The sequence below is a fragment of the Sylvia atricapilla genome, chromosome 3, assembly GCF_009819655.1.
Source record: "Sylvia atricapilla isolate bSylAtr1 chromosome 3, bSylAtr1.pri, whole genome shotgun sequence".
NCBI lineage: Eukaryota > Metazoa > Chordata > Aves > Passeriformes > Sylviidae > Sylvia > Sylvia atricapilla.
Window position 1 is genome coordinate 15,154,937 of NC_089142.1, and position 22,804 is coordinate 15,177,740.

A 22,804-nucleotide genomic window follows, 5' to 3' on the forward strand; every position below is an offset into this window, starting at 1 on the left:
CCCTCACGAAAGCAGCGCCCTCCGCCTCCCGCCCTCACAGCGGAGCGTGCGCCTCCCCTCCGCACCGCCCCCTCTCAAGATGGCGGCCCCGCTCGCCCCACAATGCCCCGCGCGCAGCTCCCGCGCTTCCGGGTGCGGGCCCAGGAGGGCGGCGGGCCCGGCGCGGCGGGCGGAAGGCGAGGCTGCCCCGAGCGGATGCGAACGGGCGGGCGCGCAGTGCCGGAGGAGGCTGCGCCCGGATCATGAGGCTTCGACTGTGGCTGGTGCCGGCCCTGGTGCTGTTCTGGGGGCCGGGCGGGCTGGAGGCGCTGGGGCGCCCGCAGCGCCCGCAGCGCTACGGTGAGGGCAGGGCGCGACCACGGCAACCGCGGAGGGGAGAGAAGGGAGAAGGAGGGAGAGACCACTGCGGCGGGACGGGGCGGGGGAGGCACGGCGGTGTGTGGGGTGGGGCAGGGCGCTCCTTTTGCTGGAGGCTTCGCTGATGGGCATTGTTTGGGGTTACTGCTCAGTGCCGGGAGACACCATCGTCTTCACGCTCGAAGTCTGCTGAAGAGTTTTCCTCACGGGAGTTTGCATGCTCTTAAGGCGGGATAAGCCCAGAATAGGTCGGGTAGGAAGGGACCGCGGTGGGTCATCTGGTCCAGTCTCCATGCTCCTGCAGGGTCACCCTGGATTGCATTCCACAGGATTGCATCCAGGCGGTTCTGGAATATCTCCAGTGAGGGAGGCTGCACAGCCTCACTGGGCAAAATCATATAAATGGCTTCCCTTCATAGTTCTGTTTGGAGAGTCACCAGAGAGCCCGGAGCCATTGGAGCTGAAAGTGACCTCTAGAAAAGCTTGACAGGGAGGAGAGCCGCTGCTTTATTTAACTTCTGTAAACAGTTTCGCATCTAAGCCTCTGCTTTGCAATGAACAAGTTGTAGACTTCCGTTTGATAAGCAAAAGCTTATCACTGAAATGGCAGGTAGACTCTTGCAAGAGGCAGTGGCTGTGTCTTGCCCTTAAGACCCATGTCTTACATACTTCTTGGATCCTTGTCTTTGCTCCGTTTTTCCTCTTTGTGCCATAGTTCTGCATCACTGGAGCAGCAAAATTTTTGTCTCCTTTAAAAGCTTTTTCTGGCCCCCACATGAAAATCCCTGTTTCAAAAATCCAAGGTGCAGAAATGATTTTTTCCTAAGTTCTGTTGCTTTCCTGGAGCCCATTGCTATACAGGGCAGGAATTAACATGTGATGATGCTGACATTCAAATCAACAACTGATCTATCTAAAGACGGTCTCCAAACACTGTTCCAGTGATTAAACAGTTGTACATTCACACGGAGATATTTGTCCTGTCTCCAGCCAGCGAGGCCAGCAGGGACTGCTCCAAGTCTCCTTTCTTAGCCTGGATCTCTCAGCATATTTCCTGACAGGTGTCCAGGCTGCACCCCTGCCCTCCTCTCCTGCACCTGAGGTGGGTTTCTGGTTCTGTGCACACCTCAGCAGCTAGTGGCTGCAGGAACCTGGGAAGGATGGGGCTCAGTGGTGGATGCTGCTGGAAGTGTAATAGAAATAAAACAAACACAGTGTGTCCTTTCAGCATCAGGCAGGTCAGGGAGGTCCTGGACAGGGGTTGAATCTTGGGCTGTCAGATCTTTGTGCCTTCTAAAGGACCTGCCTGCTATGAGTTTGTGCAGTCTTTATCTTTTAAAGTTTTAAAGTTTGTGCAGGCTTTTATCTTCTTGGCCCACGTACCACTGTGCCTGGCCTGTGAGCTCTTCAGTTTTATGAAATACTGCATGGAGGAAAACCTCATTTCTTGTTTCTAAACTTTGGGAGAGTTATTTATTTATTTCACACCTTTAGTGACTGACATACCTGTGCAGTTTGTCTCACTTGTACTATCTTTTAAGCAAGAAAATATTAGTCTATATAAAAATTCTTAGTATGAGGAAAGAATCATGACTTTATTGATTACTTTTGTCTGTATATTTTGTGTTGGATTTTTATTTATTTGCGATGTTATCGTCAGGACATATGCAGGACACCATTTGTAATACAAAGGCACCATACATTTATAATGATGAATGCTTTTGATTTTGTTTCTTTTCTGAGTAGTTTTTGGTCTTTAATAGTCATTCCAAGTTCTCTTTCCTTTATGTTTTGTTTGTTTGTTTCTTTGGGTTTTTGGGAGTGGTTTTGGGTTTGTTTGTTTTTTGTTTTATTTTGGTTTTTTGTTTGTTTTGGGTTTTTCATTTTGTTTTGAGTGGTGGTAATTGTACTGACATACTTTGCTATGTAAATACAATGAGGAATTATTTTCCTCACGTGTTATTCCACACATTTACAACTTGAATTTCATCACTTGTTACGTTGTCCCCTAAACTTAATTTACAAAAGTATGTTGTGAGGGAGCTTGAAAAATGTGTGTGCTACATTAGCTGTTACTTTTATCCACTAGTCCTGTATATACATATATGCACATATGCTAATATATAGGAGGCACTACTTTCCTGGTGTCTTATTTAGCCCCAGGTGTAGTAACTTGCCCATCATTGTTATTGTTACCTGTTTGCCAGATCAGGACATTGAATGTAATTGTTGATGGGGCCCTTAGATGGTACCTGGAGTGGAAATTGGTCTTTTCAGACCCCCTACACTACACCAGTGGCACTTTAGTCCCATACCACAGTTAGGAGTTGACCAGTTCTGTTTTTGCAGTGCTTTGTAACTCTTGGGTTAATACATTCATATCCTGTTGATTTATTGGTCGTTCTCTTGACTTGTTGTAAATCCTCTTCCCCTGAATCTCAAACACAAGTCTTTACAAATGCCCTACCATGACAAAAAGTTCATTTGGGGGATCTTTTTAATCTCCTCTGCAGTGAATACTAAGGTCAATTATTAGAACTGGCCTTTAGCATCTATTCTTGGGGCTATATTTGCAGCTTACTTATTTTACTAGCCCTTTTGGTTATTTAGCTGTGTGGTTTATTCTCATAAAATAAAAAATATTTCAAGTATTAGCTTTATACCTTTTACAAGCTGCTTTTAAAAATACCTTTGCCTATTTTATTGGGGCTTTATGTTCATCTTTTGTTGGAGTTATGTTGTCCTCATCTTACAGCTTGGTTTTCTATGTATCGTCTTTTCCTTCTAATAATTTCAGTGGTATTATTTTGAAAGCTCTGTTTATCCACAGCTTAATTTTTGCGAACTGAAATCAGGTTTCTGATGAGAACTATCTTTAAGGAAGTTTCATGAATTAACATTTTGTGATTTCTGTTGAGAACTTGCTAATACTTCTGAGTTCAATTTTTCAAGGAGAAAAAAAAATACACAGTGAAGAAAAGAATTTGACAAAGAATAGAAAAAGTGATAAAAAGATATGGGTCATTTTCCAGCTTTTTTCAGCTGAAGTAATCTTAGGGTGTGGTGCTCCAGGAGTCTAAACTGGTCTAAAATGGGACTGCCACAACCTGACCTCAGCTTTCTAATCCCTTCCCCATTCCTGTGAGCACATTCATGGAATATGAGCTGTCTGGAAGCTAATCTCTTTTTTCCTTTTTTTTTTTGTTTGGTTTGTTTTTGTTGTTGTTGGGTTTTTTGTTGGTTCGTTGGTTTTTGGTTTTGTTTTTTGTTTGGTTGGTTGGGTTTTTTGGATTTTTTGTTTGTTTTTTTGGGGTGGGGTTTTGTTTTTGGTGGGTTTTTTTTTTTGTCTGGGGTTTTTGTTCCCTTAGTTTTGGTTTATTTTCAGTAAAGGGTGTATTTTCTCTCTGTGAGCTCCATTATTGTGGAGCAGCTCACAGTGTGGCTGTCCAAGCACCTGCCCAGTTTTTGAGGGGTGGAAGTGGTTGTGTTCCAGGTGAGGGATAGAGGCAGGATGGTATCCACCTCAGTTTGTCTGTCTCTTTTTAATAACATTGACATTAGGGATCAATTTCTAGAAAAGTGGGACTCTACTCTCCATACAGGTGGCTGATACTGCAGTTTGGCCCCAGAAAAATTAATGGCAACTCTTTCAAAATCTCTCTCTTTGTTGTCGTTTATCTCTGAAGATAACCTTTTGTAGCTATAAAATATTTATACTGTTTGCTTCAGAGTTCAGACATATCTGAATGGTAACAGAGCTTAATGTACTTGAAAAGAGTAACAGTGCAAATATCCACCTTGGGTGCTGAAACAGGTCACTGAATGTACCTAAAGAACTGCCTCAATCTCTGTTACAATACAGTGGTACAAGTTCTGTACTGCCACCAAGCAGCATGTAACCAGGATTGTCCCCAGCAGAGTCTGGATGTGAAATGTGTCTTACTCCACTGTTACCTCTTTTGAATGACAACTTTTTGTCACAAGCTAGGCAGGGAACTAAAATAAGATAGTTGTTCCTTGGCTGGGCAGATGATATTCTTTAAATCACTCACTGGGGGTCTGTCGTGGTTTGACATTTGCCAAATTTAGTTTATCAGCTGGGAGATGGGACTTTGGGAGAAAAAGGCAAAACGGGTACAACTTAAAAGTAAAACCAGGTAGATTTTATTAATATACACTAAAGAAAAAGAGAGGGAAAAAAAAATGAGACCTGCTGAGACATTCAAACACCTTCCCCCCCACCCCCTCAACTGTTCACTTTCTCACACACCACAGAGAGAAAACTATGATTTTTCAGTCAGTTGCCACCATTTAAACACGATTCTACATCACCTTGGGAGAGGAGCCTCTCTAAGGTTATGGAGAACACGCCACAAGAAAAAAAAAAATCTAGTGGCTTTCACAGAGTCTACAACCACCCGGAATTTTTGCAGATTCTGTGCAGTCTCACCCATATAAGTTTTCCATGCTGTTCATGGGCTTCCACATGTTTGGGGTATCATTTTAAGAATGCTTTTCCAGTACAAAATCATTCTCTTCCATTTCTAAATTCACTTCTCTCTCAAAAGAAATAGAAACCTCCTTGTTCTTTCCCAGGAGCCGGGGACATATTCTAATCAAAATTCTTAATTAAAACCCATGTATATCAATACATCAATATCAATAGCCCTTTGGCTAGAACTTGCATTCCCCCAAGCAACATTAGGATATTACAAAAACAGTCCATTTCTCCATAATTCACATCTAGAGAAGTCCGGTCAGAAATGTCCACTTCCTCTATCCCATCTTCAAAATAGTCTTTCTCAGTTCTTTCACTGACTTTTTCTCAATGCTCTCTCTCTCTCCATTTCAAATGTCTTCCACGGAGGAGGGAAAAGGGTTAAAGTCTTTGCTCAGAGTTTTTCTTCTTCAGGAGACTCAAGGCCACAGATGATGGTCAGGAGAGAGGAAGGGAAAGCGCAGGCTCAGGAACATGAATAGACGAAACCTCCTCCACCCCTGGTCAGATCTAAAGCGACCCAAACTTGGATCAGCTTCCTGGGGCTCCGGAGAAAAGTTCTTAAAAGTCTCTCCTCCTTCGGACCAGCGGCTCTGGCAACCAAGGCCCAGAGCACGGCCACCGTGGTGCTGGTGCAGGGCCAGACTCTGGTCTGCAGTCCTCCTCCTCCTCTGCCATCGGAGGGGACAGAGGGGACACGGCCAGCCTCACCCACTGTCCCACAGGCAGGGCCCCGGGGGGACCAGCCCGACCCACGAGGTGATGTTTCCTTCTCCGTGACTGGAAAAGGAAAGAGACAGAGTCACCCGAAAACTTGGGATTTTAAGGCTGTGTCTCCAGAGGTGTAGAAACACTCCCATTCGTCAGCCAACCTGTCAATCACAATCCATGCTAAACCACCGCAGGGTCTTTTCCTACCTGCCAAATTGCACTAATAAAGTCTGAGGCGGGTGCCCTGATTCCCACCAGTTTTTTATCCACACTGCAGAAATACCACTCAGAACAACTGCATGAGCTGGGGAAGCTGGTACAAATGATTCGGTGCAAACCTACCTGATACACATCACAAGGCTTGGGTTTAGAAATTGTTGATTGAAAAAAACCGCACATGGTAGTGGTGTTGATGAATAAAGCAGGGGAGCTAAGTGATGCAGAGGGCAGCATAAATTGATTTTCAGTCAGTTTTGAATTCTTCACACTTGGTGTGACAAAATGCAGGAAGTCCAAAGGGCCAGGAATGTAACTTGCTGCCAAAGGGTTTGGAGATTGGAAGTTTAGCTCAGTGTCAAGAATGTGCAATGAGATGATTAGTGACAAAAATCTTAATGCAAGATTAAATTTTATCCTGCTGGACTGAAGTTTCTGTTGGAGACTGAGGTAAGACTTAGGTGAAGGTCAAATGATTCATTTCCCTACCATGATCTACCTTTTTTGTTACTGTTTCTTACCCCATTTGGTTATCCTTTGAAGCAAGATTACTGTTTTTGCAGTTTGTTCCCAGAAGCTGAGGGTTGATTGTGTTTTTCGCTGTACATCACATGGTGGAGAATTCAAGGACAAACAGTCCCACAGCATGTGGTCCCTGCCCAGGATGTGGTGGGATTATTTCAAAGTCATTGCAGGAATTTATTGATGCAGTGTCTTTGTCTCCATATAAACAGCAAATGCTTGGTGTAGACATGACCCTATTGAATGCAAATTATCAGTATTATTTTTGTGTTGTGGATTAGCAGTTTTTTCCATGAAGTTACTTAGTATCAAATTTTTCCAGTACTTTTCTCAGGTTTGTTTTCATTTGTTCACATGAATAGGTCAGTGTTTGCATTTATAACTGAAAAAAGTGATTGATGTGTAATTTCTTCAAAAAGTACTCAAGGTCAACAAAAAGAAGAATGTCAATGCTACATTAAATTCCAAGTAATTAGTATTACCTTTAACTACTGCAAGATTTTTGTAATGGGAGCATAATCCAGTGCTCAGCATGACTTTGGTTTTCAGTAATGCCAATTTGTTCTGACCTTAAAGTGGACAAAAAGTAAAACTCGTGTTTGCATTTGAGATTTGGGGTAGTTTAATTTTCTCCCCAGTAAAAACTGACAGTTTCACTGCTGCTGTACATTGCTGATAGCAGCAGTGATTCATCTCAGTTTCATGCTTGTGCCACTCTGGAATTTTTGTGTGCATGTGCATCCCCAGTGTGGACTTCTGCTCTGAGGAAGCACAGCCAACCATACTCTCTGGCACTCTGATTTTACATTAGGATTTAATTGTGTGTTTAGTAGTTAGCAGAGATAAGTTTTTGAGATAAAAGTTTATATTTCATTATTTCATTTCTGGTGTGAAAATGTCGATCCCCCCCAGCTTGTTTGTAAACTGTAGAGTTTTCCCTGTTTGCCAGGCTGATGATGGGATGTGCTTTGCTGTGAAACCAAGAGCCAAGTTTCTTTAACAAAGAGCAGTTTATCCTGCTGTCCTTTGCTGCGATCTGCATGTGCAGCACATGACTTTGCCTGTTTGGTGGATGTCCTGCAAACCTTCTCAATGGTTCTAATGGTCTTCCTGGTGTCTTCCATTCTTGCAGATACATGTGATAGTACTGCCCATCTATGTCACTTGTGCCCTGCATCTCTTCACAATATCCATCCATGTCTTCCCCTGCTGCCCCCAATGTGCATTATTTGTACTTTTTCCCTCCTTGATAGTTGCATTTTTAACCTACGTCTGTGTATGGGAAGTGGGAAGGCAAGGGGGCTCTGTTAGGAAGGGAGGCACCTACAGCTGCCACTCATTAGATGTTGATCCATAATTACTGAGGTGTTGAACAAGAACATGATATCCCTTGGTTTCCTTGCTCACCTTTCCCGATTGTCACTGAAATAGTAAAATTCTGCCCCTCAGTACCTGTGAGGTGCCTCGAATTTTGGAAGTTCATGTGTGAATGAATCCACAAGGAGAAGAAATGCAGTCAGAAATGAAAGGGTTGGTCTCACAAGTGTAGTCTAATGTAATTAAACTACACAGTAATTAGTAGTTAAACTTATTTTGTGACACAGCAGGATTTTGTGATGTGGTATCTTTGTACGGTAGTGAGGCTTGTAGTTTTTTGAGAGACAAATTATTTGTTTCCACAGAACGCTGTATCCTGTGACTGGGCAGTTCCTCTCTGCAGAATGTATGAAAGCATGTGATTTGGGGGTGGGTTGTGTTGCGTTTTTTGAGCATCCAGTCATATGATGCTGTTCTGGTGTAAGATGGGATGGCTGCATTGCTCTTGTTACAGTTATTAATGAGGATTTTAATTCTGTGGACTTCCTTATTTTTTATAATGTCAATTAAAATATAACAGCAGGATATTGCTTTCTTTTTTCCTTTGAAAAGTGGTCTGTTGTCATTAACAGGACAACAAGTAGATCCAATGATATCAGTTTTGTTCCTTACTGGTCCTTATTTAAGATGTGATTAGTGAAGGAGATAATTTGCAAGGTCGGAAGTATGTGAGGTAACATGTACAAGCTGTTGTGGGTATTCAGCTGTATTCAAAACCACCAGAAACAGCAGCTTAATTATCTATACAGCTTCTGCTAAACAGAATTTACACCCTTAAGGAAATATTCCCACTGCCCAGAAACAGATGTTTATTTTACTGTGGGGATAAAACTTTGGAGTAGTGTAAAGGTGCAGCTACATGAACAAGTTTTTCCTGAGATGAGCTAAAGGGTATTTAGTAAGCTGTTAGCTTTTCCATGATACCCATCACTGGCATGTCTGAATGTGTGATAAGGAGAGAGTAGTTGCCCAGTGTAACTGCAGAAGTGCACTGAGGAGTAACTGGTGGACAATAAAGCAGCAGCATCCCTGCCCTCCCAGCACTGAGGGCTGGGTAACTGTACCCCGAGGCTTCGTCTGCTGCTGACTGAATGTGAGCACCTTCTTTTCTCATGTGGTTTAACTAGTTTGGTGCAGCTGGGATCAAGTCAAAAACATGCCTTCTGAAACACTCAGCAGTGCTGACGTGGCTGGCTAGTCTTACTAACAGGTTTGTCCAGAAATGTGCTCAGAGTGTAAACTTTTATCTTGTTACGGTTTATTAGAACACGGACGTGTATTTGGTTCTTGCTTTGAACTTGTTTCTTGCACAAGTTCTTCTGTTTACATGTTCTAGATGAGGAAAACAGCAACCACTCTTCAGTGGAAAGAAGTAAACATGATTTATCTAAATTGTTAAAAGCATGGGCTGTTTTGTGTGGGATGAGTGTTTCAATTCACTTTGTATTGTGTCTCTGGCAATGTCTCTGTACCAGATGTACTGGATAAAGATGTAACAGCACTTGCAAGGAGTTGTTACAGAACAGCTTTCCCACGATGATCCTTCTCAATGTGTCCTCTTCATCAACAGTCTCCTAAAAGGAGTGTAAGTTGTTCAGAGAAGGTATCCACAAACATTTAGGCATGACTGCATCACCTCCTGTCTGGCACAGACGGTTTGTGTGCCCAGCTGAAATAGGAATGTATTTGCCTTCCCCATTAGCACTCCTTGGGATGGTGCTGCAGCCAAATGATCCTGCTGTTCTGCAGCCAGAAACGGCTGCTGCTGCAAACACAGGGGCAGCTGTTTTATGTAGGGTGATGAAGATCTGCTTTAGCTCATGTGGTTCAAGCTGGAAAGACTCCAGTCTGTGTTTCCTGGTCTAAATTCTGAGACTCTGAATTTGGTTGCTTTAATTAAAATACTTTAATGTACAAGAAAAGCATACAAAACTAAATAGTAACAATAAAGAATATGGAACCCTTCAACTGTTCAGTCACGCCTCAGCTGAATCAGAAAAATTGTTACTAGTCAGCTGCTCATAAGCTCTTGATAGGTGTTTGATACCCATTGGAAAGCAGCTTGAGATCAGAACCCAGAGGCAGTCAATTAGTACCGCATGAAATACAGCCTGGAGCCCCTTTTCCAGTCTTGGAGACAACACTGATTTAACAGTCCCACTGCAAAATCCTTCCTGAGTGTGTTTGCAGTGCTTGTTCTAGGACTGCTGCTCCCTGTAGGCTTGTCATCTCATTCCAGTGTCTCTGACAGAAAAAATATCTCTGCTTTTATTCCCTTGAGATGATTGGAGAAATAACTGCAATCATTCCTGCAAACCCCATTGATTGTCTAGTAGTCTTTTTTAAATCCCGAACGTAATTTTTTTGTTTGTTTGTTTTAATTTTGGATCTTGAGTTTTAGGTAGGAACATTTTCTATGATAATTTTGAAGACAGTTTTAAAAAACATTAATTTTATCTTCTGGGTTAAAACTTCATGTTTCTAGATAGCTTAACCTTTCCATAAATAATGCAGTGCAAAAGAGTGCTTATGAAATGGCTGACGTGCCACATTTGCGTGTTGGTTTCTGGACAATAGATGGGGCATGAGATCATGGGAATTGACTGTTGTACTTATGAAAGCCAAGCTGGTTGGAGATGGGTGACATTGGTATTTGAATTGCTAGCTAAGCACTGAAAGAGAAAACTTATTTTGAAATACATGCAGTGGCCTCCAACTTAGGGCGTTAAGCTGTTCCCCTGTGCATTCTTGAGCTCTTTAGTGCTGGAGCAGAGTTTATTAAAAGATACTTTCCTGTGTTAAGTCTGGAAGGCTTGTGTTGGGAGGCTTTTAGCCAAGAAACAAGGTGAGAAGAAAAAGAGAGAAGAGTTGGTGAGCTCAAAGCTGGGGGTAGAGAAGGATCACTGCTGTGGATTTCTTTTTGAAAGCTTTGGGATATCATCTTTGTCACTGACGTTCCCTCCCTGTCTCTCTTACAAACCCCATTTCTGTATTTTCCTAGGAGGTTTCCCTCTGGGAAAGAAGGTACCATGAGGTGAAGGCTGGTGACAATAAATAAATACTTGCCATATCAGGATGTAATTAAGGTGTTCCCTAAAAAGACAGGAATGAAGAAATCAAGGAGGGTGTGGAAGGGAATGAACCACAAAAAAGTGGTTTGGGAAAACTGAGCTCAGGTCTGTTGAAGCCCATGGGAAATGACTCTTGGAATGTAATGAAGATAATGGGGAAGGAATACCAGAAAGATTTTTAAACTTGAATAAAAAGTCAAGTATATGATTTCTATGGCTCCATCCAGAGATTGCTGCACGGTTGGACTCTGTACAGTTCTGTGTTTTCTTTAAAATAATGACACTTCATTTTTTATTTTCAATAAGCCAGGCACATGGATTCATTTTTTCAATATGAACATTCTACAAAAAAATTTGGTGTGAGTGTATTACCAATACATTTGTTCCACATCTGTCTGATACCATGATTAGTTAACAGATTATGTCTGGGAGCAACATGTCTTAAGCCTCTACTTACATTGTAAGTAAAACTAAAAGCAAACAAATTTAGGAAGGGTAAGAGGAAATATGAACAAGTGCACTCTTGTTTCAGGGTTACAGGAACTGGGAGTGCCGTGTGTTTCATTTGTTCTTTCGATAGAATCATCTTACTCATCTTCATGAACTTCTTAGGTCTTGTTCTTACGACCCTTCCTGTGTCTCTGTGGGGCATTTCCAGAAGGGTGTTTGTGTATATTAAGGTGGAGAAGGACCTGCCTACTGAATAAAAAAAGCCTGATTTCCTTTTTAGCAGACTTCTCAGTTCTCTTTCCATGAAACTCAGACATTTTGTCTGGCCATAGTGGCAACTGAATGTTGCTCTTTGGCGTGGCTTTCTCTTGGTTCTGGTCTGTACTTCAGAGGCAGAGGTGGAAAAGGACAGTAATGTTTGTAGCTAGGGTTGTGCCTCTCGGGCAGACCTTGTTCTTGGCAAGTCCCTGAACAGCACGGCAGTGGTACCACACCTCGTTTCATGCTCCACGTGCCACATGCTTGCTTTGTATCATAAACCAGTGTTGGATATCCTGTATATCAACATTGACTTTAATTGAGGGGTCAGCTCTAGCTGAGTGTGGTGAGAGAATCTCAAGTATGATTAAAAGAATTCAGAACTAAGTGGTTTAATGAGGTTTCTTTTTTCCAGAGTTGATTTCCTTGCCTGTTCCTACCCGCTTCCTAGGTGGTTCTGGATAAGGGTAGATGCCAGACAAAAAGCAATTAATTAGAGCAGACTTTTTAAGAAAAAAAGAGGTGTTTGGAGAGAGGGAAGTTAGGCATTTACTCACTGTGTGGCTCTAGTGAACCAGCTCTGCAGCATATGGTAAGTTAAAGATGAAGGCCCTGCTTGACATGCAGCAGTGGGGCATGTATGAGGGAAATCCCCACAACAGAAAATACGGTGATAGAAACTTGTCTTTGCATATAACCCGAAACACATGATAATCAGTTGCAGGTGCTCTCAACCTGTGGGTTGTAAACAGAAATCAGGAAGTTGCAACTGCACTGCCCTTCCTGTTGCTCAAGGAGAAGCAGCCGGGAGGGAGAAACCTGGGAACTGCTGCTCGGTGCCTCTGCTGCCCCAGAGCGCAGCCGTGTCACCCGTGCCTCACTCTGTGAGTGGGTCTGGTGCAGGGCCAGGAGGGCTGTGAGGGTCATCTTTGCTTCTGTGCCTTCCTCACTTCAGTGTACAAAAGCACAAGTGTGGCTGTAAACTGCTGGTTAATTCTCCCATCCACCCTCTTGCACAAGGAAAAGCAAGGCACTTCCTTTGCCCTCATCAGTGCATGCTTTTTAAAGCTTTCCTTGGCTTTGGAGGCATGGATTTGGGGATAAATTATGGTACTGACTGTCAAGTTGAAAAAAACCATATTATTTCAAGAGCTATGAGCATCTAGATTTCAAGTTGGCAATTTTTGTTTGTTGCACAATAGCCAGTAAAACAGTTTGTTAGTGGTGCTGCTTACTTAGAAGTCAAATAAAATACATGAGGTTGCTTTGCTGAGTAGGGTAAACTAGTGACCAGGGGCTCTGAAGGAATGCCATCTTTGTCAACAGATAAGTTCTTTGGTAGCTATCAGGTCTGGTTTAGAAGCATAGCTGGAAGTGAGGGGAGAAGAAACAAGGACTTTTTTACATGAAGAACGTACAAGTGAGCACTTCTGTCTCATGTAAAACGCATGTGAATCCTCATTTAGTGCAGTGAAGAGTGAACACCTCTGGCTGAGAAGGAAAACAGTGATGTGGGAATAAGAGCCTCTGGTTAAGGCTGTAAATAGCAACTGAATCTGTCAGTACTAGTGAAAGCCAGGGTGGTTGTTGGGTGTCTCACTGGGTGGTGGGTGCTCCAGAGAAGGAAAAATGTGGATGGGTTCTTTGCTGAAGAAATGCCTTTACAAAGTAGCAGGAGGCTTTATCAGCAAGAGCCAAACACTGTTTGCAGCTGTCATGCACTTGTTAATAGTGGAAACATCTGCAGAATATTGACCTGAATTTGTAATGTGTGTAATTTGTAATGTAATGTGTACTGCTCCCATAGGAATTCAGGCACTTAGTCTCCTTTCTCTAAACAATTTTTCTGAGTAGAAAAAGGAGTTTTGCATGATGGTAAGGTCTTGGGAAACCAGGCCTGTCTCACATAAGTTGCCATGTTAATTAATTCTGATTGATTGTGCTATGCAGATACCTGTTTTCTGACTACTGTTGGGCAGAAAGGCCCAGTACAGTCTAATCTGCAGTTAATTTGGTCTAAGTCTCCTAGCTTAAATTTTTTTCTTCTTCAGACTCATGGGGGGACTCAGCAGGTGAGGAGAGTAATTCATCCCAGAGAAATGGGGATGTTCTCCCCATTTGGTTTCTGGAGGGCAGCCAGGGGGGACATTAGTTCTATGTTGCTGTGGCAGTAAAAATGATGCGTTTGTTGCTCAGAAATTTTAGGAAAAGTGAAGCAAACTCTCTTTGTCTCCCTCAGATTGTGTTTTGTCTCGCTCTGATTTCTACTTGCCTGCACAAAGGAGACCATTACAGAAATGTATGATATTTATCCTAGAATTAGAGCAAACTGTGGTCTTGCTGTTGAAATGGGAGTCTCTGATTTGCTCTTTTTTTATGTGTGCATTTGAAAATAAGGTCTTTTGAAAGTAAAACTTTCCTTGTTGATCTTTCAGACACAGTTGAGTCCATGCTTTCAGACTACGACATCCTCTCTCTGTCTAGCATCCAGCAACACTCACTGAAGAAGAGGGACCTCCAGCCTGAGACACACGTAGAGAGGCTCTTAAGTTTTTCGGCCCTGCAAAGGTAATTAAATCACCAGTGATGAAATAGCATAATATTTTCCTTCCATTTCTGATGAATAATGTGCAGGTTCAAACCCAGAAATCGTTGTCTTGTTTTCTGTCATGACTGGCCAGTTCTTCTAGGTTAGTGATCTGCATGGTTATATGACTTCAGAGGAAAGGGAAAGTAAGTTCTATTTTATTTCTCTGATGGCTGAAGTGGCAGTAATTTAGGATTTCTTTTGTTTTATTCTTAGGTTTAGTTTCATGTAGATTACTCCTGCTGATTGGGTTGGATCTCACTTACACCTCATCTGGCAATGTAGTCAGTACTTCTTGACTGTTCTCTGGTTCCTGAAAATCAATCTCTGCCTTCAGTTTGGGAAGTGTGTGTGGTGTGTTGCCCAAGAGATTTACTGTATTTATTTTCATGGAGGTTTAATCCTTTTCCTATTGAGTATAAATGTCCCATTAAATAAAATATTTATTTTAATTTTTTTTTTGTTTGGCTTGGTTTTGTTGTTTGATTTTTGTTGTAAGATGGCAAATAAAGTCTTGGGTGAAGGGAGGAGGAGAAGTAGAAGGGAAAAGGCATGAAGATTGCAGGGGTTCTATTCTGAGGGTCAGAAAAGTACCTTGCAGGTATTTGAGTGCTGAAATTGTGAATCTGAAATGGACAGCAGGATGAGAATAACACTTTGTATTAACAAATATAGATTGATTTTTGTTTGTCTGACATCTTTTGTCCTCTCTGTATTCACGTGCCTTCCCCTGTGTCATTTTCAGCTGTCATGCAAGTTATGCATAAATTTTGAATCTCTGAATGTCTGAAAAGGCAAATTTTTTCAGTTTGGAGGGGCAATTATGAGAGGTTAATGGGATCAGATGGCTGACTGTCCTTGTTTTGCAATGCCTCATGCACCCTGGGTTTAGGGTGAGGTTGTCAATGATGATTACAGAGTAATTGCAGAGGAGCATGCCAAAAATCTTTGACCCAAAGCCCACATAAACCAAGAGCCCATGAGGCTTCTTCCAGAAAAGGTTATCAGCTTACTTCTTGGGATAGTATTTAGTTTTTGTGACTATATTGTAAAAAATGTAGGGAGTTCAGACTTCTGTTTATGGTCTTATGCCTGTATTATGTCAGAAAGTAAGAACTTCAAGATAATTTTTTCAAATAGATGAAGAAATTTCTTGGTCTGTTTTTTGTGTGTGTTTTTGTTGGGTTTTTTTTTTTTTTTTTTTAAATAGTTACCAGTAAACTGGTTTTGCTTTGCTGCAAATGTAGAAAGCACATTGTGAGCAAACTCTGACTGTTTTGGATTTGGGTTTTTTTTTTATTAAACATTTGTGACTCCAAAATATTTACAGTTATGAATTACACAGTATATGTTTTTGTAGCCTGCTTATCAGAATTAATGCTTTTTAACTTCTTTTGGACCCTCAGTAAAATGGAGATTGAATGTATCTGTTATGTGTATACTTTGCTTAAAAATAAATGTAAGTAAATTCTTTTACAGGCACTTTAAATTATACTTAACTGCAACTGCTGAACACTTTTCAGAAAAATTTCAAGCATTAATTGTGGATGGTGAAGGCAAGGAGAAGGAGTATCATGTTCAATGGCAGGACTTTTTCACCGGACATGTTGTTGGTTAGTATGAAGTAGACTATGGGTCAGTGCTGAGAAACCACAGCTTTGCTCAAGGCTCTTGGGCAGAGTAAATGCTGTATTTCCCTCATTTTCATCAGATAGGGTTAGGATGAAGAAATTAATGTAGTTCTTATCCTCTTGGGTTTTCTGGGTTTGTTTTTGTGGTGTGTTTGGGGATTTTTTTAGGTTTGGGGGTGGTAGGGTTCATTGCATCAAGCTCCTAAGATAGGACTCTTGTGTTTAGTTTGGCAGTACACAGAGGTATAATTTGCTTAAGCAGCAGCTTGCAAATTATAATTTTTTTTAAATGCTGATGGTAGGTTTAATTCCAGCTGGAATGTAGGACTTGGATGTTCTTTCCCCCGGAACACAAAGCCGAGGTAGAGGTGATGCAGTGATGCCCAGACTGTTCGATTAAAAGACTTAAAGATAGTTCTTTGTAGATTACTTTTCTGTAAAGAAAGATGCCATGCTCCACTTTCATGCAGTACTAATACTTCTGCTAAGTTGTTTTGATTTCTTTTTTGCCTTTGTGATGTCGTGAGACTTCTCTGCTGGAATGCAGGCTGACGCCATGAAATTGCTGTCTGATAGTATTTAGACACACGCTGCTTTTGTTGGCAGAAATATTGTGTCCCCCATTACTAATCCCCAGAGCATCTCAACACTTTCTGTAAAATTTTTTGTTAAATCTGAGTTTCATTGACCATGATTAGTGGGAAGTTAAGACTTGGGGGAAGTGCTGGTTAATTTCTTTCTTTAAATGAGGAAGGTGATTTGTCACAAACTTTAGAAACAATTAAAAACTCCCAATGAGTGGTGTCTTGTGCAGGAGCACATGCAAACAGCTGAATGAATTTAATTCTTCCATTCCTATGTTAAAGGAGAGCATAATTCCAAGGTTGTGGCACATATTGGGGATGAAGATTTTACAGTGCGAATCAATACTGATGGAGAAGAATACAATATCGAGGTATGCTATGGAAAACTGTATCCAATCACCTGCTTTTCCTCTGGGTGTTCCTCTTCCTGGTTAGTTGCGTTGACGCTTCTGTAGCTCAAACTAGATTTGGTGGTGGGGTTTGTTTTGGGATGAGGAGGGAGAGAAACAAGAAACAAATTTGGCTTGCAAGTGTTGGCTTTTATTGGTGAGTGATGGCATTCTCTGACAGTTGCATGTTTTAGATACGTCAGGGAGAAGGTGTATTTTAAACAGGATGGATAATGTTAGAAATTAGTGGTAATCATGGCCTCTAACAAACTGTGACAGTCTGAACAGAGTAAATACCTGTGAAGCTTTTAAAACTGTCTGTGTTACATCCTGGAAGTTTTCCCATTCTTAGAGCTTCATTGAAAATCTGTTATTTTATCTGAAAATCTGATTATTTCTCCCTACTGCCTTGCTTTTCACCATTTTCATTGCTTGTGTTATTTTGAACTCTTGGTTTTAAAAAGCATATTCAAGAAATATATAATTAGAGACTGTCATAATGAGATGTTCAGTGCAGTATCCCAGACACAAGCAGTATTAGAATGGCTGAATAGCAGTAATTATGGCTGAGTGTTATATGGATATTGTAATTGTCTCCAAACCCAAAAATACGCAGAGTTAGGGGTAAGCCTGAGAAATCTTGTCCTGTTAAAGTATAAAAATGTGATCAAAGTGCTCAAATCGCTGTACTTGTGTTTTACATTGAGAACATACAGTAGCTGTTTGCTTGTGATGTAAAGCGTTTTTGTGTTTGTGGTCCAGAGCAGCTGTGGGTGTGCCTTGTCTCTCTGCAGCCAATCCCCTATTCCTGGCGGACTGTGTCTGGGCAGCTGAGGACAGGCAATGGTGTGCAGCCTCTGGCTGACCCATGCTGCCTCCCTGGTGGTGTCCCCAGGTCAGCTTTGGTCACTAACAGCCCTGGATGAGATGGTTCCTGTGTGCAGTCACAGAGGCAGCATGCCTGAGTCTGTTCCCCAAAGGCAGCATGGACAAAGCTGCTCTGCCATTTCCTGCTTTTGTTTTCAAGGTAGTTGTGTATGGTTTGGAAAGGCTGTGGGCCTTTGTGCAAACCACTGTTGCCCTTACACCTTGTCTTAGTGTGTGGAACCCTCAGGTTTGTGCTGCTGACGTGGCCCAGCCTTCACGTTTGGGGACCTTTTTGCTGTGAAGCAAAAGCAAAGTGTGCTAAATAATGGCTGGCTGAAGTTGCAAGAGCCCTGCCTGAGGGTCAGAGGAGACCCAGAGCCAGGTGCACTCTGTTGTTGTTGCAGGCAGTCTGTGCTGCTTGGCTTTGGCCAAAGAACTGATCCTGTCTGTGTCATATTTGGTGGTGCTGCTTTAGCTTTAACATTCAGAATAATAATAGGACTTGTCAGTAAAGTAAAAGGATGGTTTCTGTCATCTGCTGTGTATCATCTGCTCTTTCCTTGAGATTTCATGGTCTTTGGTTTTGAAGAAATCTTCATGCTTGTGAGCGACTTTGGTAGCTATTGAACATCGAAGAGCCCACATTCTGCTGTGTGCTTAAAGGCCCTCTGTAACCTGCCTCCTCCTGTGCTTCTGGTCAGTGCATTTGTTAGCAGTTAAAGATATCCTCCTGGCACCATGTTGTTACAGAGGGGAGCAGAGGAACCTGAGAAGCCTCTTAAGCTTGCTCAGATTCTGAGGAGAAGAAAAAATCTCTCCTGTGGCCTTATCAGGTAGCTGCCACTACTTTGCTAAGATGCTCTCAAGACTTCTGGATTCCCATGTAGCGTAAGAGAGGTGACTTCTGTTGGCTATTTGGGGATGTCATTTTATCAGATTTGTTGCTGTAGATGATTTGCATTTGTACATTTGTGTGTGTAGACAGAGAGCTGTGAAGATACAATGGTACATACATAAAGTTTTTTACTTGTCTGGACTTCGGGTTCACTGTGTTCCTAACTTCTTGTTCTGTCAGCCACTGTGGAGATTTGTAGATGATGTGGAAGATGAAAGACTGCTAGTCTACAAATCTGAAGATATAAAAGATTTCTCAAGGTTGCAGTCCCCCAAAGTATGTGGTTATTTAAAGCTGAGTGAAGATGAACTGTTGCCAAAAGGACTGGAAGACAGGCAACAAAATGAAGGTGAGTGTCCATACCTTGGGTTTAGCAGCATCTTTGAAACAAATTAGCAATTTCAATTCACTGCAGGGATGAAGGGGGGAGGCAGCACTCCTAATGCCTCTTAAAACAAATTTGTACTTCTGTGCACTGTGCAGCAGGACCTGTTTGGCCTCTATGGTCACTCAAGGAACCCCATCTTGAACTATGATGGGGTTTTGAGAGTTTTTGGTCCCTCTTTCCTCTGTCCTTTTCTGTGTCAGCAAAAGTTGGGGTAATGATTAGGAACAGGAGGAGGAGAGGTGTTAAGGCTGTGGTGATCACCATAAAAGCTCTATTGGTAAATTATATTAATAACTCAGTTTCACTGCTATGCACTCTTTTCCTTACAGTAAGTTTGAGGACTGTTAGGAAGACAAAATTTAAGAATAGCTATTAAAAAAAAAAGAAAAAGCCCTGAACAAAAACTAAACATCCCCATTCTCCTCCCAGGAGCCCACCCACACTCACATTCAGGTCTTAAATAAGGACAATAGACTCAGCAGTGGTGTTGAGGTTTATTTGAAATATTTGCTTTAGAAAGCAGCCATCGGAAGAAAAGAGCCACTCAAGAGAACTCCAAAAACACATGTAAGATGTTGGTGGTGGCAGATCATCGTTTCTTCAAGTACATGGGCCGTGGGGAAGAGAGCACCACTATAAATTACTTGGTGAGTAAATGTAGCCTGTTAAAATTTGCTGGAATAGATGCAGGAAAACACAGTGATGCAGTAGTTAAAACAACATACAGCTTATACTACTTTTAGTAGCTTTTACCTAGGAAAGTAAAATATTTAAAAGTATTCTACAGTGAAGCTAATGTAGTTCAGTAGTCTTCAAATTTCACTTAAAAGCAAATTCCTTCCTTTCATATACTTTTGTTGGCTATGCCATTTTCTGCCCAGTAACTTCTCTTTTCTCAGTCAGAGCTCTAGAATCTCCTGGATTTTGAAATCCACTGCAAATGATCTGAGCCTCTTTAAAGTTCTAGCATGTTTAATGAGAGGTTAAAGCAACTCATATAGATCTTCTTTTCCACATTCTTTCAGGATTCTCTGTCCAGAACAATAAATTAGAAGCAGGCCCAGTAAACGGCTTGTTTGGTTGTACATTGGTGTTGCAGATTAACCCCAGCAGGCAGCTCAGCCTCAGGCAGCCACTTGCTCTCTCCTCCCAGATGGAGTGGGGAGAGAATCAGAAGAGTAAAGGTGATATAACTTGTAGGTTCAGATAGAAACAGTTAATAGCAAAAGCTGTTCACAGCACCAAAGCAAAACAAAAGAAGTAATTCACTACTTCCCATCAGCAGACAGGTGTTCAGCCTTCCTCAGGGAAGCAGGGCTCCATTGTGTGTACCAATTACTGAGTGAGTCAACTGAAACACTGGGGTTGTCTGAATGATGAGGTTTTTGTGAACTAGACCAAGGCCTACCCACACCTTTCAACAGAAGGGGAGAGTATGGTGATTTGGGGACTGGAGATGAAACAAATGAAAACAGGTTTAGAGGCCTGTTGTTTGTCAGAAGTCTCTCTCTGAGCTTTACTCTTTGAAGTGCTTATCACTCTGTTCCAATTTTGCTGGCTTTTTGACCTTTCTGTCCCCAGAAATGCTTTTACATTCTTCAGGTGAGGGGGCCTCATTTGGTGTGTTTGCAGAGGTGCTCTTATCTCAGCATCTGACCTGCTGAGGCTGATCCCTGTTGTGTTTCCTGGGTAGATGGGTACTGTTAACAACACAGTGATCAGAAAACTAAAACATAAAACATAAACTATTATTGAGTAGTTCTGAATGTCACTTCTCCTCAGCAAGTTTGGTGGTTTATATTTAGTAGAAGTGTTTTTTTTTTTAAGAGAACAGCTTGAAAAGGGAGGTATTGATTGTGAGCACTGACAAGAGACTTTCTGGAACCTTGTGCTTGAACCATAATGAGGAAAATAATAGGTTTTTGGCTGGGTGAGGGAAGCAAGCCTGGGGGGTCAGTTAAACTAGTTAAACACCATGCTAAAACAAAGCAGTAAAAACAGCTCCCTCCTCTGCCCTTCCCCTCAAAGAAATCTGGAAAATTAGTGTTTGAACAAAGTGTTTCCCAAAATGTCTTGTTTTTAATGTTACTGCTCTTCTACTACACAAACAAAAGTGATAAATGGAAAAGTTTGTGCTGCTTTTTTATGATGGAAAATTTTCAAATATATTGGATAATACTGATCCAAGACCAACAGTACTTGGATCCAGGGAGTTTGTCTTGTTACTTTACACGAGGTTCAGTTCTCATTCAAGTGACTGTTTCTAGGTAGCTGTGTTGCAGTTTCTCTGAATGTCTTTAGCTCCTTCAAAGCTCACCTGGGTGACCTGTTCTTCTCTTTCACACAGATTGAACTGATAGACAGAGTAGATGACATCTACCGAAACACTTCCTGGGACGATGGAACCTTCAATGGGTACGGCATACAGATAGAGCAGGTATTCACTGGGCTCTGCTGAGGGCTTCCAAGTTAGAGGAACATGGTTTAAACAGCAGTGTTTCTGATTGTTTTGTCTGGGTTAGAGCTAAAATAATAAAATCCTACATTATTAACTCCAGCCAGGAGTACTCTGAAATAACATCTTTCCAGTGTTAATGATCTAACACAATGCCCATTTTCAGTTCCGTGCAATGTTTGAGATGTGAATTTTCTGGAAGAATCTTTCCATATTTACTCCTCGTTCAAAGGTGTTGGGTTGTTTTTTTTTTTTTTTTTGGTTTGTTTTGTTTTTTTTTTTTTTTTGCCTGAATATGAGCAAATCTTGTTTCATTCAGACATACTCATGTATTTATTTCATATTTATGTCACTAGTGCTTTGGCTTACAAAGCCTGAGTGGGCCTCAAACACATGTGAAAACACAGATTCTTGTCTTTATGACTCTCTTAGAAGAACTTCATGACTCTCTTAGACATCATGCAAGTGTAGAGGCTTGTATATGGACACAGGGAATGTAGTGGCTTCAATTTCTATGATGGTATCTCAAAGTTAGTGCACAGAAATCTGGAAAACAGCATTAAAAACAGGAGGATTCAGCTCAGTGTACTGCAAGAGCTGTGATGTGGGACATGGAGACTCATGGTACAAACCACTTGCCCCTTTGCTGAGAAAAGGTTCTTCAGGCAAAAAGAAGGAGCATTACTTGGGTAGAGAGGGGGTAGAGAACATGATGAACTAATTCTGGATTACTTGGAAAGTAGCAGTCCTTTAACATACATTTTGTTAGCTAGAACTCAAATGATACGGAGTTATTTATACCGGTTGTATTTATTTGGGGTTTTTCTAAAAGTAAAATGCATCTCAAAGTAGAATTTTACGGTGAAAACTTCTGATGTTGTCCTGTAAAAGGGTTACTTACAGTGTAGTTACTTAGGATTTAGTTGGTATATTTAACTAGCAGAGGCTGGAAAGTTAATATTCAAATTTCCAGTCTAAATTTTCCTCCTTACAGATCTATGAAGACATTTAAAATTAGATTGAAACCTTTTCTGTAGCTATAAAACTCACTAAAATTCCTCTTCATTGTTGTTGCCCTTTTTGACATGTAGATTATCATCCACAATGAGCCAAATCCTGTAAGACCTGGAGAAAAGCATTATAATATGGCAAGAAGTTACCCAGATGATAAGAAAGATGCCTGGGATGTGAAAATGCTGCTAGAGGTAGGTTGTAACCATTGAAAAATTGTAACAGAGAAGTGTTCATTCACATGGCTGCTCTGCAGTAATGAGTGAAAGTCCTCAGCTCCCGTTTGCATGACTTGTAGATGTCACACAAAGTCAAACCAGCTGCTGTGCCCTGTAGCCTGTGGTAAAGGGCTCCCTTGCATAATTCTAGAGCAGACATCAGTTAGTCTTATTAATGTGGTCTGAGTCAGAAAGGCAGTCCTGATATGTCTGGCCCTAAGACTGGCTGCCTTGTGACCTTCATCAAGTTATTGTACTTGGCTGTGCCCTCCCTGTGAAAAGGGAAAATGAATAGACAAGTTATGTAAATGAACGTGTA

At 41.6% G+C, this 22,804-nt stretch overlaps 1 protein-coding gene across 2 annotated transcripts in view; it reads left to right on the forward strand.

The window, feature by feature from the left end:
• Positions 1 to 208: 208 nt before the first annotated feature.
• The window catches only part of ADAM17 (ADAM metallopeptidase domain 17), a 36,225-nt gene continuing 13,629 nt past the window's right edge, over positions 209 to 22,804 (forward strand). Inside the window, exons 1-8 of one of the 2 annotated variants that reach the window (XM_066314817.1) lie at positions 209 to 339; positions 13,896 to 14,028; positions 15,527 to 15,660; positions 16,545 to 16,633; positions 18,594 to 18,762; positions 19,318 to 19,448; positions 21,149 to 21,238; positions 22,348 to 22,461. In XM_066314817.1, the coding sequence (XP_066170914.1) occupies positions 243 to 339; positions 13,896 to 14,028; positions 15,527 to 15,660; positions 16,545 to 16,633; positions 18,594 to 18,762; positions 19,318 to 19,448; positions 21,149 to 21,238; positions 22,348 to 22,461 (957 nt within the window). In that variant the 5' untranslated portion in view covers positions 209 to 242. Of the gene's footprint in view, positions 340 to 9,149; positions 9,267 to 13,895; positions 14,029 to 15,526; positions 15,661 to 16,544; positions 16,634 to 18,593; positions 18,763 to 19,317; positions 19,449 to 21,148; positions 21,239 to 22,347; positions 22,462 to 22,804 lie in introns of those variants that run through there. The other variant, XM_066314818.1, reaches the window with a different exon arrangement.